This window comes from Drosophila guanche, unplaced genomic scaffold, assembly GCF_900245975.1.
Source record: "Drosophila guanche unplaced genomic scaffold, DGUA_6, whole genome shotgun sequence".
NCBI classification, from domain to species: Eukaryota; Metazoa; Arthropoda; class Insecta; order Diptera; family Drosophilidae; genus Drosophila; species Drosophila guanche.
The window spans coordinates 4,786,160-4,809,129 of NW_022995750.1; the positions used below are offsets into that span (position 1 = coordinate 4,786,160).

Below are 22,970 nucleotides of genomic sequence, written 5' to 3' on the forward strand. Positions count from 1 at the left end.
TGTAGGTGGTAAAACCTAAGAGGATTAAATAGTTGTAAAACTCTGAATTTCCCATTGCTCTACCTGCCAGAGAACACACATTCCCACGTTACTTTAAGTACTTGGAAAAAGGGTTTCGTTTTCCTGTGCCCAATCTTTGCCACCACAAAACACCGCACTTGATTTCTCTCTAACGAACGACAATAATAATAATAATTCCAATGCTAATGATGCTGCTGGGTTCTGTGTGTCTGTCTGGCTCCTTTTGAGGTGTGGTGTGTCTGTGTTTGCCAATCAATTCTATACAAATTTATGGCATACATTATAGTTTATTCAATCATTCAATTAAATGCATTCCAATGCGTTCGCACGTTACCTTCCTTTGCGCCTTACTCTCTATATAACTCCTCAGTCTGCGCCCGATCTCTACACCACAGTGGGGCACATGACACACATGACCAAAAAACACAAACAAACAAAAAGTATTTACGTCTCGTACGAATGCGAATTGCGAAACTGTTTAATTTAGTTTCGAGTCACTTTTTTTCGTATTTATTTTGAGACATTCTTTCGAGCCGCCGGGCCGTGTCTGGGGTCCTACTCTGAAGCTAAAGCTGAGGCTGCGGCCCCCGATCAGAATTTACGATTTATTTAACCTGACACTGGCTGCCACAGCCACAGCTACAACCACACACAGTGCCAAAGCTAGTGAGACAGCTAGAGCCATGGCTAAATTGATATTTCTCTGCTCTTTTGAGTAAACATTAGAATCAACTTTTTCGAAATTTGCTGTTGACACAGTTTATGCCCAGGCAATCGCCCGCCTGCACCTGAGTATCTCTGTATCTCTGGGGGTCCCTGAGCGAGCGCCTCTGAGAGGCAGGTCTTAACAATAATAAATTGCATTCTCAGATCTAGCCTGGCCTCTATTGAGAACTCTCGAGTGGTTCGAGTGTTTTGACTCTAAACAAATAACTTGGCTGTGGTTTTTTTTTGCATTTTAAGCAGCCTGGGAAATACACACTGGTGCTCTGGGGAACCCAAATTTAGCTGTTAACAAGATACAAGTATGATGAACAAAAAAAATGCTTAAAAATATACACTTTTGATAAATGACTTGGCATTTTGTCTCCCAGCCATTGTTTGCATTCAAAGCTGGACAAAAGTTAGCCAGAAAACAGAAATAGAAATATCCGTATAATATAAATTGAAAGCGTTTACCATTATTATATGACATGATGATCAATCATCGGGTAACATTTGGAAAAAAGTGGCCAAAAAATACGGCAAATAATAATAATGCTGATATAAGTAAAAGTCTTTGTGGATGATTGGCATATCTTTCGATCATTAAATAGTATTTATTGAAACGCGATAAAGTTCTCCAACAGCTACGAAAGGAAGTTGTTAAATTTCTCTATCATAAAGTTTCGTTTGTTACTTTTTGCCGACACCTTGGGCGCTTTGAAGCGCTCCTGTCTTGATTTTTTTTAAATTTTGCACACAAAACTGTCGTCCACATGGCAAATACTTCCTCATTACGCCTTTTGCATTATTCTTTTAAGCGCGCGCGCTGTTTTGTATGAAAGATACAGTGGAGCTTCTGCTTTAAATAAGACTTTTGCTTGGCGAGTCTAGAATTAGAGGAAATTATTGAACATTTAATTCGGATCTGGTGGAATTGAATGTAAAAGCGTATAAAATTCCGGTAAAATGGAAGCTCATTCCTAAGTCATCTAAGTACACTCAAATAAGTCTTGAGTCTCAGAAATGTTCGTTTTAAAGATCTTCAGTTCGAAATATCGATGTTTGACTGTCTATTTATATATTTTATTTATATTTCTGTTCGTTAATTTAATGTGAGTTGAGGGTTTTAAAATGCGCGCTCACGCACAGTACAAAACTTTGCAATTATGGACACCGGGGGGAAATACAATCCAAAAAGGTGGAAGAAAAACGAGGAAAAGGCATAAATGATAATGGCTGGGCTGAGGAATGAGGTAGGGCAGGGCAGGGCAGGGCCCCATACAAAACAATTATTTAGTTTTTGTATTTTTTATTGTTTTGTTTAAATTTTCTTACAAATTCAGCGCGCTTTCTTTGCCTTCTTTTTTCATCACGACGATGATCATGGTGTGGAGAAAACGAAAACGAAGACAAAGACAGCACAGTGGATGTCAATGGCCCCAAGGGATGGGCCTGGGATGGGATACCAACTACTGGGCTTTCTCATATATGTATATATATACATAGTTGTACGATTATGTTTGTGACGAGTGTATCTATGAATGGAGATGGCAACCGAACCGCCTCCGCCGCCGCCCGCATACATACGATGACATTTACATAGTACAACAAAGCATAAATGGATGTTGTGGTCGAAGTCCCCATCAAAGACATGAACAAAATAAAAGTGAAAGCCAGCAAATTTATTGACTCCCCAAAGACACCTGCAGACACTCAAGGTCATTGCTTAGAAAAATAAAACAACATACACAAGCATAGTTTTATTACTAATGATATGGCCATAGACCTGGCTTTTGTCCGAGTCCGAGTCTGAAGCTGAAGCTGAGACTGAGGCTGAGAGCCGCTTTTATCGGGTATCAACTTCCTATGGAATTGGCTTTTTCTGCTCTTGCTGCTGCTGCAATTGCTCAGGCAGCTCCAGACAGCCATAAATTACCATAAATTCCATGCCTTTAATATTTATATTTCTAAATCACGAGCACGATTTTTTTCAGCTTTATAGTTGGCCATAAAAATCAGTGTACCTCACACAAAACAGTACAGAAAATTGCTAACATGATTAGATAACAAACGTACCAGTTGTCTCATGCAGCTAAGAGTAGCAGGCTATTCCGATCAGATTCAGATTAGACCACCGCAGCCGTGGCACACAATGATGGGCATGACCGTGTAGAATTGTGCTGGAAGCTAGTGTTTCCAATTGAGATATACCCCAGTGCAAATATGATTAAGTGGCTGAAGTGGAAAGCAAATCAAAATGTCGACAGTGGTGTTAGTCGACTGGAGGATACCTAAGAAGTGGATTTATGATCTTGATAAACTTTAATATTTATAAATACATATGTATTACCATTGTGGAAATAAGTGCAGTGTGGAGCAATGTGTCTCGACATTCCCATTCCCATGCTTATTTCATTAATATAAGTTTTCCGCAATCACCAAGAACTGTCTGAAAATACCTCATACAATTAGGCAGCAAAAGAATCACCTTCCAGATACTTCTGTTCCAGCCAAAGTGTCGCACAAATAGAAGTGTATTACTGCCGTGCACTATTTTCGTCTAGAGATAGTTACAGCTTAAATTGTTGAAAATAAATGTGCAAATGTGTGTTTACTTATACTTATATGTGCCATATAGAAAATTTAACCAAAACAACTGCCTTTGTTGTTCCATAATTTGCGACGTCTAAGCGCCTTTCAAGCGTTTTAAACTTAATCACTCTTGCATACTCGTAGCAGTTGCATCTTCAACTAGCTTTTTAGCAAACAATTTGCTATCTGAATAATGTGAAAATTAGTATACTACTTACGAACCCCCTGGACAAAGTCGTGTGGCAAAAAAGTAATTATAATAGCGAATAATATTTACATATTGTAAGATGTTGTGAGAAAAACAGAGACGATCAAATACAGAAGCCAGAAGACTGGAGGAGTGCTAATTATGCGGTAATGTATTATTACACTCGGGGTTGACACTCGCTTTTCGGAACAAATACTCGCAAAATCTTCCAATTGGGTGTGAATTGGTGCCTAATGAGGAGTGAAAGTGTGTCCCAGCCCGGCTCTTACCGTTAATTTGTGGCAACAAAATGAGAGTTACAATAATAAATTGAGGAAGTTGGTATAATTTATGCAGATTAAAATGGAAAATTACTGCATTTTGAGTAACTTTTTATAACAAATCAATTTAATTAGAATTATTATCCCTGCGACTCCTTTTCCCAATTTTCCTTTGAACAATTAAAAAATTAAAAATAAATATGTGTTTCATTTCAGATCTTTCCAACATTAACATGGTTATGGCATCCGGATATTGATCGCAAAAATATATCAAAAATCATCATTATGGAAAGCAGCAGCAGAAACTTAACAATGGAGCCACCTACAATGGAGGACGTCGGCGGCTCGGATGAGGTGGACTTTATTGTGGCATCGCACAATAATAACAATGAGTATGAGGATCTGAGGAGCGTCAGTCAAGCGGTGATTAACACCAAAGCAACACCAACAATAGCAACAGCAGCTACACCAACAACAATTACACCAAACAACGAACCAAAAGTTGCCAACAGCAACACCAACAACAACACAAACAACAACACAAACAACAACACACTGAAGAAACCCAAGGAACGGCGCACACTCTTCCACTTTGGAAGCAGCAGCAGCAACAAAAAATCAAAGGAGGAGAGCAAGGCCAAGGCCAAGGAGTGTAAGGCTACTCTACCACCCACACCCACACCGATGCCACTGGTTCCCATTGGAACACCGCCGCGACAGCACAAGTTCGTGAAGAGCAACAGCCTGGCCCGACTGCTGGGCAACACCTACAATGCCAAGAAGTTCGAGAAGCAGGAGCAAAAGCGCCTCGAGGGGTGCAAATTCAACACGTACAGTGGCCGACGTGGCCGGGCAGGACCCTATCTGGAGCGCTTCAAGCGCGTGTCCAAGGAAGATGGCGACATAGCCGGCTCCGGCGACAGTGACACAGTGAGGGTCACAAATGTCGTAACCCTCACCACGGACTCGCGGGATCTGCAGTATGGCAGCAGGCAGGAGCACGTGGGTCGCCAGAGCAGTAGCCAGGAGCAGCAGGATCAGATCAGCAGCTCGAAGGCCATGCGAACGCTGACTCGCAGTCTGGGCAAGCTGTGGAAGCGCACCCACAGCGTGGACATCAGCACACCCGATCCGGAGTTCAAAGTCTCCTACCTGGGCAACGTGCTAACTGGTTGGGCCAAAGGTGAGTACTCTCTCTCTCTCTCCCCGCTTCCCAATGAATCCCTCGAACTAATTGTGTTCCTTCAGCAGGTGAGGGTTGTGTGGAGAAGCAGCTAAATACGCTGTGGCGCAACTACACCCAGCACACGAAGCCAGATGTGATCATGCGACTGAAGGTGTGTGCCTCCGGGCTGAAGGCCACCACACGGCAGCACGGACTCACGGAGTACTGGGCCCACAGGATAACTTATTGCTGTGCCCCGAAGAACTATCCGCGCGTCTTCTGCTGGATCTACCGGCATGAGGGCAGGAAGCTGAAGCACGAGCTGCGCTGCCATGCGGTGCTCTGCAGCAAGGAGAAGATTGCCCAGGATATATGCGACACCTTGAGAGTGAGTCAGCCATCCCGCTCCTCCATTTAAACACTCCCTGATCCTTGATTCTTTGCAGGATAATCTGGACAGCGCTTTGCGTGAATTTAAGCGAGAGAAAATTCTTAAGCAAAACGCTCGCCTCAGCCTGGCCAATGCTGTCTACGACAATCCGAGCCTGCCGCGCCGCAAGATCATGCTGAGCGTGGGTGGCAACAACTATCGACCGCCCCTGGAGCGCTCCAAGTCGGCGCCCAAGCTGATGGCCATCGAGGAGGCCATCGGCGAGGAGGAGGGCGACGAGATCGAGGACACCAATGAGCCGGAGATGCGGGCGTGCTGTCAACGCGATTCCTTGTACCCAGCCATGACTTTGGGACGCCGTCGCTGTCGTCGCGGCCACTCGATACGACGAACTGGAAAGATCCAAGTGCCGTGCTGCTCCCATCAGCTGGAATCGCTGGAGTCGCCCAAGGAGGAGGCCATTTGTCCAGTGGCCAGCAACGATGGCTCCGACTCGGATGACTTTGAGAAGCTGCTGAAGTTCGACACGACATTGAGCAACGAGCTGTTGCCGTACTTTGACATGCAGCTCCACAAGACCAGCAGCCAGAGCATGGTCAGCCTCAGCGAGCTGAAGGTCGAAGAGGAGGAGGATGGAGAGCCGCTCAGTCTGCTGCCCACCATCAACAGCGATCCCAGCGCCGATCCCCAGGCCGACTACGATGCGGAAGAGCACGATGTGCCCGCCATGCGGCGCAGCGGCGTCTGCAGCGACGGCGAAGAGGACTTTCTGGACGATGCGGATGATCATTACTTCCGGCATGCCGCCATGCTGACAATGCTGCACCGCAGCTCCATGCGCAAGCTCAGGCCCAGCGATCAGGCCAGCCTTCAGTACCGCCATCAGACGCAGTCCTCCATCTCCTCCAATGCGTCCAGCTCGACGACGGCCAGCACTTCGGCGGCTGCCTGTTCGGGCTCTGGTACCCAGCAGGGCCTCGCCGGTCCAGACAGCGATGAGGGCTCAATATCCAGCGGCTGCGAGACGGCCAGCACAGTCACAAACGCCAATCACGAGGAGTACATCAAGAGACAGGGACCGGGACAGGAGTTGGAGCAGGCGCAGGTGCTAGAGCAAATGATGATCTACCAAAGACTGGAGCAGCAGCTGCGCAACAACAGCGATGCCACCAACTACAGCAGCTCCAGCAGCATCACGCTGAAGCGTAGCGACGACTCCACAAGCGATGACCTGGATATGGCCGACAAGCCGGCCTGCAGGAATAACCAGAACAAGCCCGACGATGGCTCTGATAGCGACGAGAGCGGCTATGTGGAGTTCCAGGAGAAGGAGCGCATTGTCCAGGCCAACAGTGAGCCACCACACATGGCCATGTCGTTGGTGAAGGTCCCCGTCAAGCCGCAGATACCACCAAAGCCGGCTCCACGACGTTCGCTCAGTCTGAACGCGAAGGCAGCAACAGCTGCGGCAGGAGCAGGCGGCAAGGCTTCGGGCACGGCCGTGTGAGGCGTAGTCCCCGCCACAGGGGAAGAGGGAGAGAGACAATGCTTTAACACAAAGGAAACCCGTTTACAAATTGTTATTTCTGCGCACCAACCCGTCAGCAAACCATAGCAAATACAAAAAAAAGTGCGAGAAATTTAATTCCTAGTTGTAGTCTATTATCCATTATCAGTTAGCGAGTAGCAGATAAGACATTTGTTGTTGGTTCATCGTCCGAGGAGGATCTAACGATATTACTTTATCCTTCCCCAATTCACATCCCTCATCGAAATTAATGAATTTATATTGTAAATATTACTAGAAGCCATAGGCACCATACATCTATGTATATCACACGATTGGATTGTAATTGATTGACCAATATAAATTATTATCTGAAAAGTCTGTGTCTATTTTGCAATATTCCTCCCAAAGTGAAGCAAGATGTTCTTGCTCAGAACCAGTTTCTGATATTTTAATTTTAATTCCAAAGTTGCGGCAGTTTTACATTGTACATTTAGTAGACTGGCTGTGGCTGTGGCTGTAGCTGGGCCTTACTGGCAGACTGGGGAGCCGCTGGGCAGCAAGTTTTGTTGACGCAACAAATGGCATACCGTGCCGCGGAAATCGCGAAGCGAATGGTCCTGCAGCTGCTGATTGAATACCTGTTGCAAGTGGAAACGAAAACGAAACGAAACGATTCGAGAAACCAGTTAAATGCTTCATTCGATTACATTGGCCCGGCGATCGAAGATTGAGAGTACTTACGCCATTGTAGACAATGGTGGGAATGAAGCTCGGCTGATATAATTTGGTCACCAGCTCCGCTTGCAGCTGCAGCTTGGTGCCCGTCTCGCTGTCTGCGCAATGGTCCACGTCGGTGCGGAGGCCCGCCTCGCTGGCACACTGCTCATTGGGACATTGGGATACACATGTATGTGTTTGGGTATATGTAAATGCTTGTTAATCATTTGGGCAAACACTAAGCGGCGGCTTTCACCATCGCACCACGTACCTGGTCAGCGCGAGAAGAATCCAAGGCAAACATCTGGCAGACCACGAATTTCACTTGAGCCGACTGATTGGCGGTGCTGCTGATGACACAACTCTGCACCCGATTGCCTTCGCACTCGGCGGGTCCGTGCTGGCAATGGAAGATGGCACCACTCTGCTCGGATCGGGACTTGCCGAATGGCACCAATTGAATGTCCATGTACTGTTTTAGCTCCTCGTGCACGGGCCCCAGCTGATGCATGAAATTCCTGCTATCCGGACAAAGGGACTCGTACAGCAACGTGATGTGCAGCTGGGGGGGAAGGGGAAAAGAAAGCAAAGTTAATTTAAAAGTTTCAAAGGTATCAGCATCCAGAACCTTATCCGCCTGACGTTTTTCGCGGGGTTCTTCCAGCAGTTCAGAACTGCAGTTAAGGGTCAGCATAAGCCCTAGGAGGAGACCCATGCTCAGGGCAGTGGGAAATGTCTGCATGTTTGGCAAATATTTTGAGCTATATCAGCGAAAATCGATTGGCCTTCGAGGGGTTCCGTTCGAGAATGACCGTTTATTTGTTCGTGAGCGCGGTGGTTGGCTTCAGGTGAATGCCAAGCCCAGTCCAATATTTTGCGACCGTCGAATTCGATTTTAGTTCAACAACTGAGCGCAGTTTTGTCACATTTGGGACTTATTTTCGGCCAGCACCAGAAGACCAGACCTGAGGAGAGCATGTTCGGTGACTGTCTCTCTTTAGTATTCTCGCTGGTAAGCCGGTTTCTTGAGTCCGCACACAGACATAAAGATATATTCTCCTGTTCACACCTTAAGCTAACAATGGGACTATGGTAAACAGACTTAATACCTGTTTTAGCATGCGATAAACAATTTTGTATTTCCCCCCCTGTGCTGCCTATCGAAGACCGTTGCACCAAGAAGTTAATCGATAACCTCTCACCTGTTTCAATTGGAAATGACTGTGCTGACATATTTTTCTCAGGAGCGATTGATGGTATTTAATGCCTTGCCATACCAAAAATATCAATAAAACAGTTAAAATTATATTCACGTGGACACTTCCCATGCTTAAAGGAATAAAGAACGCTACCAACTAAAGAGCTCACTTCAAATTGTACAGAAATAACATGAATATTTTACGGTCAAGCGTGAATATTGAATTTAACGCCTTAACTTTAAACAGTACCGCGGCTCGTCTATTCCAGTTTCCACTATCGCAGTGCATACACTCTTTTTGACATCCTCAGTGGCCTCATCTTGAAGACTTTCATTGAATCGCTTTTAAATATGTGAGAATAATTAGATAAATTATATTTTCGCCTGATAGTACCTACGTCATTGTATATTACAGCCGGAATTTGATCAAAATTGTACATGTTAGTGATTCTCTCGGACTGTCTCTGAAATGTCTTCCACTGCCCATTTTGGCTCATGCATTCAGTAATCGACTCCTTTATGTCCGAAGAATTGGAGCAATTTGTATCTATCTCAGTCACCAGTTTCTTGTTTGTCATCTGGCACGTTACGTAGCTCAGCTTTTCTAGCTGGGACATATGGGTACGTAGAGCACAATCCTGAATACTGTTTGCCTTACATTCATTAGGACCGTGTTGACAGACTTTTCCTCCTTGCTGATGAGACATGCAGACATCTGTTTATATTTTTTACGCGTTTTAAATTACTTACCGAAGCTTTGCCGTAGGGAACCATGTTCAGGTTTATGTGCCAATTCAACTCTTTGAAAACTGGCAAGAAACTTGTCAAGTAATCCAATGAGTCCTTACAAAGAGACTCGTACAGAACTGTCATGTTCATTCGCTGTTTTAGGGAACCATTATGAGTCGTGTCAAGATTAGTTACAGAATATATACCTCTAGACAAACCTTTTGAGCCTTGACACATCCAGGCAGCAAGACTTGCCAAACCAGCAGCAAAATCAGCAACTTGGACATGTTTCGCGCTCAACGGTTAGCTGGAAACGAACATTTATTGCACAGTTGATTGTCAAACTCTAATTCAATTATATACGATTCAAATCTCAAGCGTGAACCGCCCCGTCATTGATATCGATATCGATATATCCCATTTGCTAAGTGTGACTTAAGAAATACTCGTTTTGAGTAGCGGCCATCGCGCTTCATCGGAAAATGTCCGCCTATCGCCCTTTTATAGGTCTGTAACATTTATTCAAAATCAATATAAATAAATATCAATATACTTTTAATTAAATATTATATTATTTTCGGTGGCTTACTCACTGTATTCACTTATTTTAAGTGAGAGGTGTTAGCTTCGCTTTGAAGTTATATTTCGGTATATTTCTGAGGGTCAGACGGGCCCCACTGGTCACACTGCTGCCATCGAAAAACAAAAAAGCTGAACAACTAAAAGTTTCAATGTTTAATCCAAAAAAATAAAGTGGTTTGTGGGAAAATCATGCAGGAACTATGTCGAGTTTGCAGGTCGCCTTCCGTGACCCTAGTTGGCATATTTGATGAGCGCGAGCGGCGCCAATTGGAGGGCCAAATGGAACCGATTCTCGCTGATATGGTGATGGCATGTGCCGACGTCCAGATCAAACCCGGGGATGAGCTTCCCCAAAAAATATGCATGTCCTGCATCCTCGATGCCCAATGCTCGTACCGTTTTAAACAAAGATGTGAAAAGAGTCACGAGCAATTGTCTCTAGCCATTCGCTCGCTATCCAATCAGGAAAGATCGAAATTCAAAATGGAACTGGATGACAGTGTCATAGAGTTCAAGGGAGACAGTTTCATTGCTGAAGAGATTTCTGACAGCGCAACGCAATTGAAGCTGGAGCTGGAGCTGGAGAAACCAATAGTTAAACAGAAACTGCCGAAGGTGGCACTTGCAGATACAAAAAAGGAGAAAAGACTGACAGCCCGTAAGAAGATAAAAGAAACCAGGAGAGAGTCCTTTAAGTGCGACCTCTGCATCAAGCAGTTCCAGCATAAACGAAATCTTGAAGAACATATGAAGTAAGTTTATCCCACGAATTATTTATTCAACTCTAAAGTATCTGTACTCTTCCACAGAATTCACACCAATTCCCACATTTGTCCAACATGTGAACAGCGCTTCCTATTTAAGACAGATCTTGACCTACACAAATTTGTCCATAGCAGCGAACGGCCATATCAATGCCCTCTATGCATGAAGAGCTTTGCCACGAGCCAAAATATAACCAACCATAAATGCCTGCTGGAGGAGGATCGGCCCTTCAAATGCCCGCACTGTCCGAAGGCTTTTGTACATAACTATTATCTCAAAGAGCATATGTTCAGCCATACCGAGGATGAATCTAACAAGCTTCCCACGGGACCACACAAGTGCACTCACTGCTCGGTTGGGTTCCACAATAAGTCTGCCCTCAAAGTCCACACACTGGCTCATACTGGCGAAAGGCCGCACAACTGCCCTTTCTGTTCATCTACGTTTCGATCCAAACAGACTCTTAAGGTCCACACTCGCATGCATACGGGAGAGAAGCCATACAAGTGCCCAGAGTGCCCGAAAACCTTTGCCGACAACAACAATCTTTTCAAGCATCGACGGCGCCACTCAGATGACCGACCCTACAAGTGTCCCCATTGCGTGATGGCCTTCAGGGAGAAGCATCATATGAAACGTCATGTGCTTGGCAAGCATCGTGACAGTGAAGAAGATCTGAAATGAACAGTATTAAGAAAGGATTAAATTTGATATTTGGAATTGAATTCAGGCAAACTTGTGACATTTTTATTGTAAATTGCACCCAATTCAAATGTTTAAACGAGTGCGCAATTAAAAAATATACACCCATGCCAGAACTAGTATTTTTGGGACAACATTTTGATATTATCGTAACAAACGGCCACACTCTCATTGTTATCGTCATCGGGTTGCATATGTCCCCTCCCCGCCCATCTATTTGTTTTTATTGTTGATTTGCTTGAAAAGAATTGAAAAATTGAAAACAAAATGAAGAAAAAGGTAATGTATTTGACGACAAACTGATCTGGCTTTGTGTTAAGTGCACGTTTATTTCGAATCAGGTATTGCTGATGGGGAAGAGCGGCTCTGGCAAGACCAGCATGCGTTCCATTATCTTTGCCAACTATATAGCCCGTGATACGACACGCCTTGGAGCAACAAGTGAGTAATCTTAATATATATTCCGATGTGCAGTCAATAACAATTGCACCCGACTATTGCAGTTGATGTGGAGCACTCACATGTCAAGTTTCTGGGCAATCTGGTCCTCAATCTGTGGGACTGCGGCGGCCAGGAGGGCTTCATGAAGCAGTACATTGCGCAGCAGCGTGACAACATATTCCGCAATGTGGAGGTGCTCATCTATGTGTTCGATGTGGAGAGCCAGGAGATGGAGCGAGACGTCCACTACTATCAGAGCTGCCTGGAGGCGTTGCTGCAGAACTCCCCGGAGGCGTTAATCTTTTGCCTAGTCCACAAGATGGACCTGGTGCCCGAGGAGCAGCGCGAGGAAGTGTTCAAAGATCGGGAAGAGGATCTCATACGCTTGTCGAAGCCAGGGAATGTGACCTGCTTCCGTACCAGCATCTGGGATGAAACATTGTACAAGTCGGTGGCGAATGAGTTTTTAGTGTAACGACTTTTATTCAACCTCTAACTCATTGCAGAGCCTGGTCTTCCATTGTAACCATGCTGATACCCAATGTGGCCGCCCTTGAGGACTCTGTGACGCACTTTGCCAATGTGATTGAGGCGGACGAGGTGTTGCTTTTCGAGAAGGCCACCTTTCTGGTCATATCCTACTTTCAGAGCAAAAAGAATCGAGATTCGCATCGCTTCGAGAAGGTCTCGAACATCATCAAACAGTTCAAGCTGAGCTGCTCCAAGCTGGGCGCCAAGTTTCAGTCAATGGAGGTGAGAAACAGCGCCTTTGCCGCTTTCATCGACACCTTCACGAGCAACACCTACGTCATGGTGGTCATGTCGGATCCGACCCTACCCTCGGAGGCCACGCTCGTCAATATACGGAATGCTCGCAAGCATTTTGAGGAGCTGGAGAATCCGAATAACAGTGCCATGAACCATCATAGCCACAAGTACCATTGATGCAGTGCTGATTCGTTGTTTTCTGCTTCCCCGTGCCTGCCCTGTCTGTTTTCTGTTTATGTTTCAAAAGACAATGCCCCAATGTCTGTTGTTGTGCACACATCGAAGCGCCTAAGGTGCCGCCCCGAAAAGTCTTACTGCTTCCCTTACTGATTAATATATAAATACATACATATAGGCATCTCCTTCGTTGATTTTTCGTAGATTTGTAAGTTTAAACCTTTGTAGGCCGTAAGTTTATATACACACAAAAATTACACACTTATAAATATATAGATACAAAAGAAACCTAACAATTAGTCACTTGTAAATGCAGCACGCAATAATATAAGGCCTAACTTTTTGTTGCACATATCACAGATAATCCAGAAAATCCATACATATATCCCGCCTACGAGTAGAACCTTCGGACCTCAGCAGACAGACGATCCACGCTGTGCTCGTCGACGGCTATGAACCGCTTGGCCCCGCGACTAAAGTAGTAAATGTCTCCCGTGTATATGTCGAACCAAAGCGCGTGTATATGCAGATCATGCGACTCCAGTCGTGCCTTCAGGAAGCCATACGAGGCAATGTTCGACATCTGCTGCAGCGTATTGATTTGGGAAAGCTTATCCTCAATGGCAAACTTGTCCTCCGAGTCGATGTAGGCCACGAAACGGCGCAATGGCGTTTCGGAGGAAAACAGTATGGGATCCTTCATGCCCGCATCGCGCCATTCCTGAAACTTCTCCAAGCTGGTGTTTGCATGCGTACAGAGCCATGAACGCAGCGGAGATAGACGTCGATTTAGCTAGATGTTGGTAGAATTAGAATAAGAAATAGAATAGAAATATAAATAAGATTTATAAGTGAACAATTCCGTACCTTGGAGGCGAATTCCGGATCCCTTAGCTGATAAAGTAAATTCATGGCCTTGCAATCACTGTGTCCACACACGATGATATGACGAATATCATTCACCACACAGCCCAGCTCCAGGGCAGCAGGCTCACAGCTGAATATTTCGTCCGTAAAATGATGGGCATGGGGGATCAGATTTCCCGCATTTCTCACTTATCCGTGGGAAGCAAACAGAATGTTTATAAATTATTACAAGGCTGCCGTCGTATCAGGGTACATACCAACAAACATATCGCCCACGTGGGTGTCCGTATACCTGGTGGGAATCATTCTACTGTCCATGCAGGTGAAGAACACGGCCTTTGGCTGGTAGATAAAACATATCAAGAGTTAGCGCAGATATCGGTACGTGCGTAATGAAATATACATATTTAAAGGAAAATCAAAACTAATTGTGCTCGAGTTATGACACACTTGGCAGATAGCCAAAAGTGTCCGCGGAACACGGTTCAAGGCCGTTCACCAGAGAATTTCTAAAATATTGGAAAACTATTGACAGGGAACTTAACACACTGGTTGGGAGTATGGCAATATAATAAAAGTAAAATTAGTGTCATATGCATTTTTTTTAGGGCAAATGCCCTAAGCAAACATCGCACATTTCCAATTAGAACAGAATTAATTAATACATTAGCAGGGCCGCAAATACACAAAGCCCGAAGCCCAAGAGCAACAAAAGCTATCAATTAGGTTTATAAAAATAAAGTGTTAAAAACATAATAATAAAAAGAGTGGGGTAGGGGCTGGACACGGAGAACGACAACGACAACCAACCGGTTCGTAGAGAGCCTTAAATGTTTGTTTACCAAAAATAAAGCTACAACAAAACGATGTGCTGAGAGAGGTATAGGTATGAGAGACTGTCTGAGAAGTCAGACAAATATGTGATAGCACAAGGCAAAAGCATGTTCTGGTGCCTCTCCATTTAGCAGTTTAAGTGAATGTTCAATGTCAAATTGAGCACTTCCTAATGACACGCACACGGGTATACTATGGCTCTAATCTTGACCTATAAACTTATGCCTCACCTCGGGATTATCGCGCACTTTCTGGAACTCTTTGACCATTTGCTCGCGCGTCGTATTACGATACCGCATCACACCTCTCAGAATGCGCTCCATTCTTTGGCACTTGTGATTTTGTCTTTAAGCGGATGAGCTCTATGGTTTGTCCCTTTTATTGCCTTTTGAATTGATTTTTGTTTGATGGGAATGTACAATATATACGCGGTACTCGTAACAATCACGCACACTCGACACACCACACGCCGCGTACTAAAATGAGCGGATGGAGCTCCGATGACGGGCAGTGGAGCATTTGAAATGGAATTGTTGCTTCCGAAACACGCAACGCAGACCCCAACAGCTGTTGCTGTCTCTCGCTCAAAGCGGCAAAACCGTTTGGGGCTTCGAGAGCTTTACAAAGAGAGCGTACGAACGACGAGTACATAAATGTACTTGGGTTTTGGTGCTACTATTATTGTATTTGATAATAATAAAGTTAATACCTTTGCGAAACCGTGCTAATTTAATTCGATTTATTTATATATCCAACAAATATTCCATTCATTAAGAACCTTTGTATTCATAACGGCATGCAAACAAAACTTTTCTCTTATTTGTTGTGGCTAGTTTTAAGAGAGTAAAATAAATTTGTTTACACATAAATAAAGAGAGAATTCCTCACAATTTCTGCTCCCCTTAGCCTAAGACACTCCTAAATATAATATTTACTGATTAAATATTGTTCCAGGGAGAATTGTGCGCAAAGTAATTGCTTAATAGAAATCCACAGAGCAAACGACTCTGGCAAATTCCCGACAGACAACCAACCATATTCTAGTTTCAATGGCAGACAAACGCTTATCAGTCCAGAGCTGGGTAAGCAGAGGAACGGAATCGAAGCAACCAGATGATTTTACTGATAATATTCGGACTATATTATGACGCTCGGAAGTTTTCACTATTATTGTTTTGATCAAATTAATTTTTTTATGATTTTATTAGAGTAATATTTAAATTTAACTTTAATGACATGCGTAGAAAGTGTTGAAGGTTTGTGACAGATATTGTGGGTTAATTTACAGTCGAGGAATCCTTATAAACCTTGCTAAGCCCTTGGGTATTAAACCAGAAAAAGTTCGACATAATTTATGTGTTGGTATCCTCCAAATAATTGTGTCTCTAAGCAATTATAACGATTTATATAATCATACATACATATTTTTTTTTTTTTTTTTTTTTTTTCTCTCTCTTTATATTTACAATCTGTTTTTAAACAATAAGTAAATTGTATAATTAATATTCAATTAAGAGAAATAGCAGTTTTCCAATGAGCCCTGCTATTATATAGGCTATTAGGCATTATGAATGAATTATCAAGTGGAAGAGTTCTGACTCAATCTGTAAGCAAAATAAAAGGAGTACATGATAGAATAATCAAATTACAGTTAAACACATTTAAAGTATGTACCTACCACGATACGTATCGATATAGCGACCACAAACATCGATTGAGCACAAACATCGATTGAAATTCATCCTTTTGTGAGACTTCCTGTTAGGGCCAGAATGTACAGCAGAATACTGGTTAAAGGTACATAATATTATTTTCTTTATATTTTTATGTCAAATTCGAATTGACTTCATATTTACAGTTTAGCCGGTATATAATAACATAATTCGTTTTTTTCTGGCAATCTTATGGTATATTTCTGGGGGTCAGATAAATATATTTTATTGTTTAATCCGCGGTCACACTGAACACAACACGGTTGAAGGAAATTTAATAATAAAATAATAAAAAACGAGGCAGTCAAACAAAAAAGCCAATAATAAAGACACCCTACCTGATAAAAATAAAGCAAACATATAGATTCAGGCACAAATCAAAAACAGGCACAACAACACACACAAATCCGAAAGCAAACAAGGCGTTTGTGCGGGGCAGAGGTAAGAATTTTCTTAAATTTGTATAGTAATATATGTATATATTTATAAGTGCATACATTGTCAATAGGATCCTTTCTTTGCTGTTTGATAGGAAGCCGAGACGCTGTTGTGCTTGCGTCCGACAAAAAAATGGGCGCCTGTGTATGTCGCATGAATCCCGACAACGAGACGATGAGCGTCTCGTCGGCGAGCATATCGCGTCCACCCAGTGCAGGTGAGTGGCCTTCACATCCGTCGCATCAATACCCCTTAATCGGCAATCTGTTTGTGATTTGTGACGTTTTCGCAGGCATTGCCTTGGGCGCGTCGCGCAAAAATCGCCCACTCTGCCATGAGACAATACGCTGGCGTTCCGATGTGCCATTGACCGAGGGACAGCTGCGCTCTAAGCGGGACGAGTTCTGGGATACGGCCCCGGCTTTTGACGGTCGCAAGGAGATCTGGGATGCCCTACGCGCTGCCACCACTGCCGCCGAGGGGCTGGACTTTCAAATGGCCCAGGCCATACTGGATGGGGCCAATGTGTCAGTGCCAAATGGGTGAGTTGAGTCCTTGTCCATTAGAGCCCACAAAATGCTAATTGCCCTCGTCTGTCCGTGTGTTCGGAGCGAGAAAATCAATAGCTTATAGTGATTTTTGTATGGCCATAACTCCATTAATGCATGACAGCGTGCGTTTCACTGGGTGTCTCCCTTAATGGACGATGCCTGGGGTGCTATACATATGTGATGAGCCTTGCTGGTGGGGTTAGAAAAATAACCACACATAAGGGAACGTTGGAATTTTTGAAAGCTGTTCTTCGTGTTCTCGCATTGCTAATGGTTTAGTAAAAGTTTATGAATCGTCTATCAATTCATATATTGAATGATTGAAAAGATACAACATTTTCATATCAAACAGTCCGCTAAGAAACTACCCCGAAATAAAACCATTATGTATCTTGAATTGTATGGCTTTCGCAAATCAGTTACCATTACCATTTGTATTAATTCATTTATGAATCACCATTTGCCGAAATTATAGATCAATTATGTGAACCTACTCCACAAGCAGGGTATTAAAGGCTTCGCTATGTGTTGGGCTTTAGTTGCGCGCTAACGTTTTTATTAGACATCGATTTTTGACTGCCCCACTAGTCCGGCATTCGCTTTCATCGGACTGTAAATCATATTTATTTAAATGCAGCGCTGACCTTTCTACTCCCCTGTCTGACGGCTTGCATGTGCGCCAGACCATGTCCTTGCTGACCCACCGTTCCCACCCCCCTGCAACATACGTCATTTCCTCGTTTATCAGACTCTTATCAGAGTCTACGCCCGACCCCGGCTGGCATTGAATCATTAGCATTCGGGGCCAAATCGTTGGGTAATGTATTTACGGGAGGGGACTGGATGGTGGATTTGTGATAAGATAGTGATAGTGGATTGGCCGCCTGGTTACTAATTTGGCCAACATTCGTCTTGCAGCTACCTCACAGAGTGCTACGATGAGCTGGGCACGCAGTACAAGGTTCCCATCTACTGTCTGTCATATCCCATCAATATCGTGAAGGAGGAGAACGGACGCGACTCGCCCGCTGAATACTCAGAGCCAGTGGATGGCGGCACCGAGATCTTTCTCAAGCTGCGCATATCATCAAGCATGACTGATGTTAAACTGCCGGTATACTCCAAGGATACGGTGGGACAGTGCAAGAAGAAGCTGCAGGTGGGTTGAGACCTCTATTCAGTTGATTTCATTGATTACTAAACGCATTTATTTCCAATTTGCAGGCCACGGAGGGTGTGGATGCCTGTTGTCAGCGTTGGTTCTACAGCGGGAAACTATTGGGCGACAAGGTGCCCATCGACGAGTGCAGCATACACCAGGGCTATGTGGTTCAAGTCATTATCAATACGGAGCACTACAACCACGACAATAGCACGAGTACGGTGCACATGTCGCTTGCGAGCTAGCGGCGCAAGCAAACAAAACTAGTCAACAGCAAGCCACGACAGCACAAGCAACAGCAGCAACAGGAGCAGCACACGCAGATGGCGGTGAACACGGCCAAAGGAAGCAGCATCATTTATAATTTCATATACTCAATCTGTCGCACAAAGAGCCCAATCTGTGATGATGTACAGCACAAAGGGGAGCAACAAGGGCTACAGAAACAGCAAACATATTGCATTTATCAAAGTCCGCAGCAATGGCCAATTGTTGCTCTCTCTGCCTTGTTGTTATTGTTGTTTTTATGGCTGCTCGCCTTGTTATGCTTTGTGTAATATATTTAAAATCAAAAAGTCAAATAACAAAAAACAAAAGCAAACAAAAAAAAAAACATAGAAAAAGGGAAATTGCAAAGGGAAAATGCTTATAAGAAGAACATAAATTATAATGTAATAGTATGCATACATTTATATTTTTTTGATAATAATTACAGATAATACAACGGATTAAGGCAATCTTTATAAAGTATATATCATTTATATATACATTAAATGAAGGCAGAGATCAATACTGAAATTCTCTCGATTGAACTTGTACATTTTTATATAGAAAATCAGCAACATAAAAATTGAAGAGCATAGAAGTAGAAGAGAAAACAATAAGCTAATTATTAACTAATTGTAAGCAAGTGTTAAAGCATTTGCCTAATTGTAATGTAAAAAGAAAATTAGCTAAAATCTGTAGTATTTCGGCCGCAGAAAAACCAATCAAACCGATATTTTGATACTGTACAAAATGCCAAGCACAATAACTAATTGTGAGGGAAAAACCATATGTAGAAACAAAACAAAACACAGAGAAAACAATATACAAATTGTTAAACATATATATTTCTTGCTCAAAACGTAGCTAACACGATTGAGGGGGATTGAATATACGAGTAGCGGGAGGAGACGTATCGGGAGTTGAAGAGTTAACCCAAGTACCTTATAAATGTATATGATTTATTTCGCTTTTAGTGTTAAGAACGCGATCGGAAACAAAACTGAAGTGAATATTATTTATTTATCTGTCAAGCACAAGAATTTTTTCTTTTTGTATTTTATAGTTTTCCTCTCTAAATAAATTCGTTTTTCGGAAATGATTGCAAGCAAGAAAATTAGAAATGAAATATTGAGATTAGCGGATCGGCACTCATGGCTTTTATGTGTTAGTTCATCATTAGTTGTACTCTATTTACTATTATTCATACATACTTATACATACAAATGTAAATCAAGTGCGTTGCGAAACTATAGGACAGGAAGTTTGTGGTTCCGCAGCATATTCCATGAAAATTAATATCAGTAATTATACAAAATTAGAAAGCAGATGATTAATTCGGTTTCTACTTGATCATTAGATCATTAACGCACATTAAAATGGATTATTTTCGATCGTATATAGTTAAATGTAGACTAAATTTGTTGTAAATTCAAAACCAAATCGGTTGCTAAATTGTTAAGAAACCTTGATATCAGAGTGATTTATAATGGAAACAAAGAATAATACAAAATTTGCTCGGTTATTTGAAACTTAATTTCTTTAATTTCATGTATGTCTTTTGATAGTTGAATTTACATATGTATTAACATGATTCTAGAACCAAGAACCAAGAAACGGCAATGCCTGAATAGTTTCCAATGGTATGCACTATCAACAAATTCATAAGTTGTAACAATCAGATTTTGGTTACCATTGCACAATTTCGACTGTCTTATAGCTTTGAAACGCACTGTATCAGAGTGTAATGTGTGCGCTATTGCCAAAGTTGATGGAATTATTGAGGAAATATGAATCAAAAGAATGAGTTTGCCTCTGTTTATTACAATACTAATATTTTTTATAATTAATAAAAAAATGTATAAATAAAATCAGAAATCCGTACTTTATTTAGCCCCGTGCATCCATCTTTTGTAGAAGTGTGAGGAATGAGAAGGCTGTGGTGATGGTCTGTAATGAAACCAATTAGAACGGAGTCTGAAAAGGGGATCCAATTTTAAAGTACCCCTCGGAAACGATCCACATTCAGGTTGGTAATCTTTCCCGCCGTCAACTGAAAGTGTTTGCGGGCATTCAGCATGAAGAACAGATAATCGCTGCGTACTTCTCGGAGATGTCTTTGCCAGGGACTCCGCCATAAAGCCTCGCCACACCTTTGACTGTTCTGGTAGACCACATCCGCGAAGTAACAGATGATGAAGAGCTCGTAGAGCACCAGCAGCAAGTATTGACCCAAGGATACCATCCGCATAAAGGAGTTGGCCGTAGTGCTTTTGGTTGAGACAAAAGCCACCAGGCACATGAGAAAGGTGACCTCTCCAATCTTTAAAAACCAAATGGGACTGTAGAAACGTTCTATTTTTCTGAGAACATTCACTATATAGCGATGGTGGTCAATGCAGTGCCTGAAGGATCGCTTGAACGCTTTGAGGAAACCTGTAGAGGATACATCTTGCGGTGGATGCTGGAGTAGCTGCTCTAAAGGGGTTTCTTCCTCATGAGAGTAGGCATATTGATTGTGTTCTACATTGGAAATAGACTGTTCAGAATGAAGTTGTCTGCAGATGGGAAAGAATTTTAGGGTAAGGCTTTCATTAAAGGTTTTGAAAGCAAACCTCAGTTCGGCCATATTCGTTCCCATTTGAATATAGCTGGTGGCTAGGACATTCTTCAGACTGCAGAATAGCACGTCATATTGTCCCGATAAAAGAACACATAACACCATATGAAGACCACTAGATGATGCAAAAGAAGCTGCCACTTGGATCTGGCCCATGGCTTGCAGAAAGAAAACCACTTCATACACAATGGGTTGCTAGAGAGAAAAAATGCAAGCATTCATGTGTATTCAGTTGGAGACAGAGCTATACTCACAGTATAATCGAATGGATACCAACAGGCCAGAGGCAGACTGTTGTCCCTATAGGCGATGGGCAGCACAAGCCAGAAAATGGTTCCAATATAGCAGCAGTAAACATACGTTTTGATCCACAGCTTGGACACTCGATGAGCCCCCGACATGGTCACAAAACTGAAACCCAAAGCAGAGCGTGGTTCATACTTCTCATTGATTATTGTAATGATTTCATAGAGCAACTTTGGCCGGAACCGTCTAAAGTACAGCTTCATGGTGATGGTCCACAGATAGATGATTGTTTGTATCATGCAATTGACAAAGAAGTCCAAGTCCCCCTGACCATAGTTGATGTAAATGGTGCAGATGTACAGACCAAGAATATGCAACGACACAAAGTAGTTGAAGATCTCGTACAACCAGTCCAAAACTCGCACCATTAACACCAGTAAACCCGAACCCTTGAACGAATAGCCAAATGGAGACATTGCTGCTATGCACATGGTATAGCGCACAAAGACGAATAAGTCTTCACGTTTCGAATCATTTTTAATCTTAAGTGGAATGTTGCTTTCCTTCATGATGTCTTTTTGGATTACTAGAAGCACATTTGATGGAATATCTTTATATATGTATGTTGAACATTTGAATTTCTATACCAAGAAAACTTTAAATTACATGTTGCAATGAGGAAAGCCAGCAGCACACACCCAGAATACCTCTTAAATTAAGTATAATTTGAATAAATAATATGCAAATTGATTTATGAAAACTTTTGATTGAAGCATTTACCAAAAGTTTGGCAACTTTGTGGTGGAAATAACTTAATGAATGATGAGCCATAAGAAATACGATTTTCTCAATTATTTATTTAAATTCTATTTTTCTTTATTTCAAAAAGTGTTTGCTGTTGCACCACACATGTGCCATGGCTAGTTTGTGGCTAGGTGCTGGAATTTTTCATGCTTCATTTCATTCAATTTAGCTCAAGACTTTAGCTCTGTTCGATGGCCAGCAGACATATGCTCAAAAAGCTGTTTGCCTGTTGGATATTTGGCAACATTTCTTTGTGAATCATAACGCCACTTGACCGTCGATCCAGGCAAATAAATTCCTAACAATTCCTCAGACTGGCAAAAGAAAGGAAGTACAGAAATTTGTACATTGAAAGGAAGTGGAGAGCAAGGCAGACCATGTCCGGAGTCGAATCGTGACTGCGATATTTCGGCCACACTTGATTTCCTATGCCGAATCGCTCACAGAAGAATGGGAAAAGGAACCAATATGTCAGCCGGAACAAGTCAAGCAGGAGGAATGTCCTTCTTCGCCTTCGTATTTCGCCTTCCGAGTGCATTGG

At 42.8% G+C, this 22,970-nt stretch overlaps 8 protein-coding genes across 11 annotated transcripts in view; 4 read left to right on the forward strand and 4 right to left on the reverse strand.

Moving 5' to 3' along the window:
• The window catches only part of LOC117586018, a 37,685-nt gene extending 30,458 nt beyond the window's left edge, over nt 1-7,227 (forward strand). Inside the window, exons 3-5 of one of the 2 annotated variants that reach the window (XM_034275847.1) lie at nt 4,003-4,969; nt 5,035-5,339; nt 5,398-7,227. In XM_034275847.1, coding sequence (XP_034131738.1) covers nt 4,072-4,969; nt 5,035-5,339; nt 5,398-6,849 — 2,655 coding nt within the window. In that variant the 5' untranslated portion in view covers nt 4,003-4,071 and the 3' untranslated portion in view covers nt 6,850-7,227. The remainder of the gene's footprint in view (nt 1-4,002; nt 4,970-5,034; nt 5,340-5,397) is intronic. The other variant, XM_034275848.1, reaches the window with a different exon arrangement.
• Nucleotides 7,228-7,289: 62 nt separating this feature from the next.
• LOC117586019 (GILT-like protein 1) lies at nt 7,290-8,935 on the reverse strand. Of its 2 annotated transcripts, none has more exons than XM_034275849.1 (4): nt 8,772-8,935; nt 7,841-8,131; nt 7,594-7,731; nt 7,290-7,490 (listed from the first exon to the last, which is right to left on the reverse strand). In XM_034275849.1, exons 1-4 carry the CDS (start codon nt 8,895-8,897, stop codon nt 7,380-7,382), a joined length of 666 nt encoding a protein of 221 aa, XP_034131740.1. In that variant the 5' UTR covers nt 8,898-8,935; the 3' UTR covers nt 7,290-7,379. The 2 variants fall into 2 exon arrangements, with proteins under 2 accessions (XP_034131740.1, XP_034131741.1); XM_034275850.1 differs by lacking the exon at nt 8,772-8,935 and adding an exon at nt 8,198-8,505.
• Nucleotides 8,936-8,977: 42 nt separating this feature from the next.
• Nucleotides 8,978-9,817, reverse strand: LOC117586020 (GILT-like protein 1). The gene is made up of 4 exons (XM_034275853.1): nt 9,715-9,817; nt 9,518-9,649; nt 9,166-9,462; nt 8,978-9,109 (listed from the first exon to the last, which is right to left on the reverse strand). Exons 1-4 carry the CDS (start codon nt 9,781-9,783, stop codon nt 8,993-8,995), a joined length of 615 nt encoding a protein of 204 aa, XP_034131744.1. The 5' UTR covers nt 9,784-9,817; the 3' UTR covers nt 8,978-8,992.
• Nucleotides 9,818-10,171: 354 nt separating this feature from the next.
• LOC117585951 (zinc finger protein 664) lies at nt 10,172-11,661 on the forward strand. Its single transcript, XM_034275748.1, has 2 exons — nt 10,172-10,830; nt 10,888-11,661. Exons 1-2 carry the CDS (start codon nt 10,268-10,270, stop codon nt 11,525-11,527), a joined length of 1,203 nt encoding a protein of 400 aa, XP_034131639.1. The 5' UTR covers nt 10,172-10,267; the 3' UTR covers nt 11,528-11,661.
• A 151-nt stretch (nt 11,662-11,812) lies between these two features.
• On the forward strand, nt 11,813-12,962 carry LOC117585952 (ras-related GTP-binding protein A). Its single transcript, XM_034275749.1, has 4 exons — nt 11,813-11,824; nt 11,887-11,986; nt 12,049-12,433; nt 12,493-12,962. Exons 1-4 carry the CDS (start codon nt 11,813-11,815, stop codon nt 12,929-12,931), a joined length of 936 nt encoding a protein of 311 aa, XP_034131640.1. The 3' UTR covers nt 12,932-12,962.
• A 332-nt stretch (nt 12,963-13,294) lies between these two features.
• On the reverse strand, nt 13,295-15,151 carry LOC117585953 (beta carbonic anhydrase 1). Its single transcript, XM_034275750.1, has 4 exons — nt 14,863-15,151; nt 14,056-14,140; nt 13,799-13,986; nt 13,295-13,724 (listed from the first exon to the last, which is right to left on the reverse strand). The coding sequence occupies exons 1-4, from the start codon at nt 14,953-14,955 to the stop codon at nt 13,323-13,325; spliced, it is 768 nt and encodes a 255-aa protein (XP_034131641.1). The 5' UTR covers nt 14,956-15,151; the 3' UTR covers nt 13,295-13,322.
• Nucleotides 15,152-16,640: 1,489 nt separating this feature from the next.
• On the forward strand, nt 16,641-19,432 carry LOC117585954 (ubiquitin domain-containing protein 1). 2 transcript variants are annotated; one of them, XM_034275752.1, is made up of 5 exons: nt 16,641-16,785; nt 16,853-16,999; nt 17,075-17,324; nt 18,252-18,492; nt 18,558-19,432. In XM_034275752.1, exons 2-5 carry the CDS (start codon nt 16,915-16,917, stop codon nt 18,738-18,740), a joined length of 759 nt encoding a protein of 252 aa, XP_034131643.1. In that variant the 5' UTR covers nt 16,641-16,785; nt 16,853-16,914; the 3' UTR covers nt 18,741-19,432. The 2 variants fall into 2 exon arrangements, with proteins under 2 accessions (XP_034131643.1, XP_034131644.1); XM_034275753.1 differs by having other exon boundaries at nt 16,686-16,785; nt 16,877-16,999.
• A 1,217-nt stretch (nt 19,433-20,649) lies between these two features.
• On the reverse strand, nt 20,650-22,194 carry LOC117586417 (odorant receptor 83a). The gene is made up of 4 exons (XM_034276454.1): nt 21,634-22,194; nt 21,375-21,574; nt 20,765-21,317; nt 20,650-20,709 (listed from the first exon to the last, which is right to left on the reverse strand). The coding sequence occupies exons 1-4, from the start codon at nt 22,192-22,194 to the stop codon at nt 20,650-20,652; spliced, it is 1,374 nt and encodes a 457-aa protein (XP_034132345.1).
• Nucleotides 22,195-22,970: the final 776 nt, after the last annotated feature.

Coding starts and splice junctions, on each gene's coding strand:
- LOC117586417 (XM_034276454.1), bottom strand. CDS start 22,194: ATGAAGGAAAGCAACATTCCACTTAAGATTAAAAATGATTCGAAACGT. Junction 21,575..21,633: donor GGTATCCATTCGATTATACT/GTGAGTATAGCT, acceptor TTTTCTCTCTAG/CAACCCATTGTGTATGAAGT. Junction 20,710..20,764: donor ATGTGGATCGTTTCCGAGGG/GTACTTTAAAAT, acceptor GTTTCATTACAG/ACCATCACCACAGCCTTCTC.
- LOC117585953 (XM_034275750.1), bottom strand. CDS start 14,955: ATGGAGCGCATTCTGAGAGGTGTGATGCGGTATCGTAATACGACGCGC. Junction 14,141..14,862: donor AAGTGCGCGATAATCCCGAG/GTGAGGCATAAG, acceptor TTTATCTACCAG/CCAAAGGCCGTGTTCTTCAC. Junction 13,725..13,798: donor ATCCGGAATTCGCCTCCAAG/GTACGGAATTGT, acceptor ACCAACATCTAG/CTAAATCGACGTCTATCTCC.
- LOC117586019 (XM_034275849.1), bottom strand. CDS start 8,897: ATGGGAAGTGTCCACGTGAATATAATTTTAACTGTTTTATTGATATTT. Junction 8,132..8,771: donor GTCATTTCCAATTGAAACAG/GTGAGAGGTTAT, acceptor CTTCCCCCCCAG/CTGCACATCACGTTGCTGTA. Junction 7,732..7,840: donor ATTCTTCTCGCGCTGACCAG/GTACGTGGTGCG, acceptor CCCAATGAGCAG/TGTGCCAGCGAGGCGGGCCT.
- LOC117585951 (XM_034275748.1), top strand. CDS start 10,268: ATGCAGGAACTATGTCGAGTTTGCAGGTCGCCTTCCGTGACCCTAGTT. Junction 10,831..10,887: donor AATCTTGAAGAACATATGAA/GTAAGTTTATCC, acceptor ACTCTTCCACAG/AATTCACACCAATTCCCACA.
- LOC117586020 (XM_034275853.1), bottom strand. CDS start 9,783: ATGTCCAAGTTGCTGATTTTGCTGCTGGTTTGGCAAGTCTTGCTGCCT. Junction 9,650..9,714: donor GATGTGTCAAGGCTCAAAAG/GTTTGTCTAGAG, acceptor TCCCTAAAACAG/CGAATGAACATGACAGTTCT. Junction 9,110..9,165: donor CGGCTGTAATATACAATGAC/GTAGGTACTATC, acceptor CATATTTAAAAG/CGATTCAATGAAAGTCTTCA.
- LOC117585954 (XM_034275752.1), top strand. CDS start 16,915: ATGGGCGCCTGTGTATGTCGCATGAATCCCGACAACGAGACGATGAGC. Junction 17,000..17,074: donor ATCGCGTCCACCCAGTGCAG/GTGAGTGGCCTT, acceptor ACGTTTTCGCAG/GCATTGCCTTGGGCGCGTCG. Junction 18,493..18,557: donor AGTGCAAGAAGAAGCTGCAG/GTGGGTTGAGAC, acceptor TCCAATTTGCAG/GCCACGGAGGGTGTGGATGC.
- LOC117585952 (XM_034275749.1), top strand. Junction 11,987..12,048: donor GACACGCCTTGGAGCAACAA/GTGAGTAATCTT, acceptor CGACTATTGCAG/TTGATGTGGAGCACTCACAT. Junction 12,434..12,492: donor TGGGATGAAACATTGTACAA/GTCGGTGGCGAA, acceptor AACTCATTGCAG/AGCCTGGTCTTCCATTGTAA.